Source organism: Haliaeetus leucocephalus, unplaced genomic scaffold (genome assembly GCF_000737465.1).
Source record: "Haliaeetus leucocephalus isolate CR32 unplaced genomic scaffold, Haliaeetus_leucocephalus-4.0 Scaffold155, whole genome shotgun sequence".
Lineage (NCBI taxonomy): Eukaryota > Metazoa > Chordata > Aves > Accipitriformes > Accipitridae > Haliaeetus > Haliaeetus leucocephalus.
Window position 1 is genome coordinate 1,632,094 of NW_010972591.1, and position 680 is coordinate 1,632,773.

A 680-nucleotide genomic window follows, 5' to 3' on the forward strand; every position below is an offset into this window, starting at 1 on the left:
GAGGGGAGGGGGCGGCGGTCCCGGCCCGGGGATTTCTCACCTTTGCCGGGTTTGGCCGGCCCCAGAAAGGCAGCAGAAAGTTCAGCATGCAGGAAGTTTGGGGGCAGCTCGGAGAGTAACTCGGCAGCCGTGACTGCTGTTTCGGGTGGTGTGGTTTTTTTGGTTTTTTTCGGGGTTTTTGTGTGCTTTTTTTTCCCTTTTCTTCCCTGCATACAACTCCCCCAAACACGCAAGCAACCCGCAACAACAACAACCAAAAAGTCCGGGAAGGGGGAGAGAACACGAGAGAGGGAAGCACCCTGGGTGGGGAGAGCCGGGTTTCTTTGCAGAGACACGGTCCCGTTCACAGCGGATCCCAATGCAACTGCTCATCCTCCTCCTCCTCTACGCTGTCGTCTGTGCGAACTTTTGCAGCCGTCAGGGCACCACTGCCCCTGCCCAGAGCGGATCTATAAAAGCCTTGCGGTCCTCGAATATCAGGCGAGATGGTAAGCGTCTCTCCGTCTCCTTTATTGCCAGGGGCTGCACTTGCGGAGGAAGCCCCGCGCCCGGAGCGCGCCCCGGGGGCTGCCGTCCCCCCTTCCCCAGAGGCCGGCGGCGTTCTGTCCGGGCGGGGGTCCCGTCCCTGAGAGGCCGGCGGGGCCAGCCGGGGCGCGGGGGCCGGTCCCCGGAGGCCGGCA

At 63.1% G+C, this 680-nt stretch overlaps 1 protein-coding gene across 1 annotated transcript in view; it reads left to right on the forward strand.

Moving 5' to 3' along the window:
* Nucleotides 1–680, forward strand: part of PDGFD (platelet derived growth factor D) — a 144,259-nt gene continuing 143,579 nt past the window's right edge. The window contains exon 1 of the mRNA XM_010562116.1: nt 1–488. Within this exon, the coding sequence (XP_010560418.1) occupies nt 359–488 (130 nt within the window). The 5' untranslated portion in view covers nt 1–358. The remainder of the gene's footprint in view (nt 489–680) is intronic.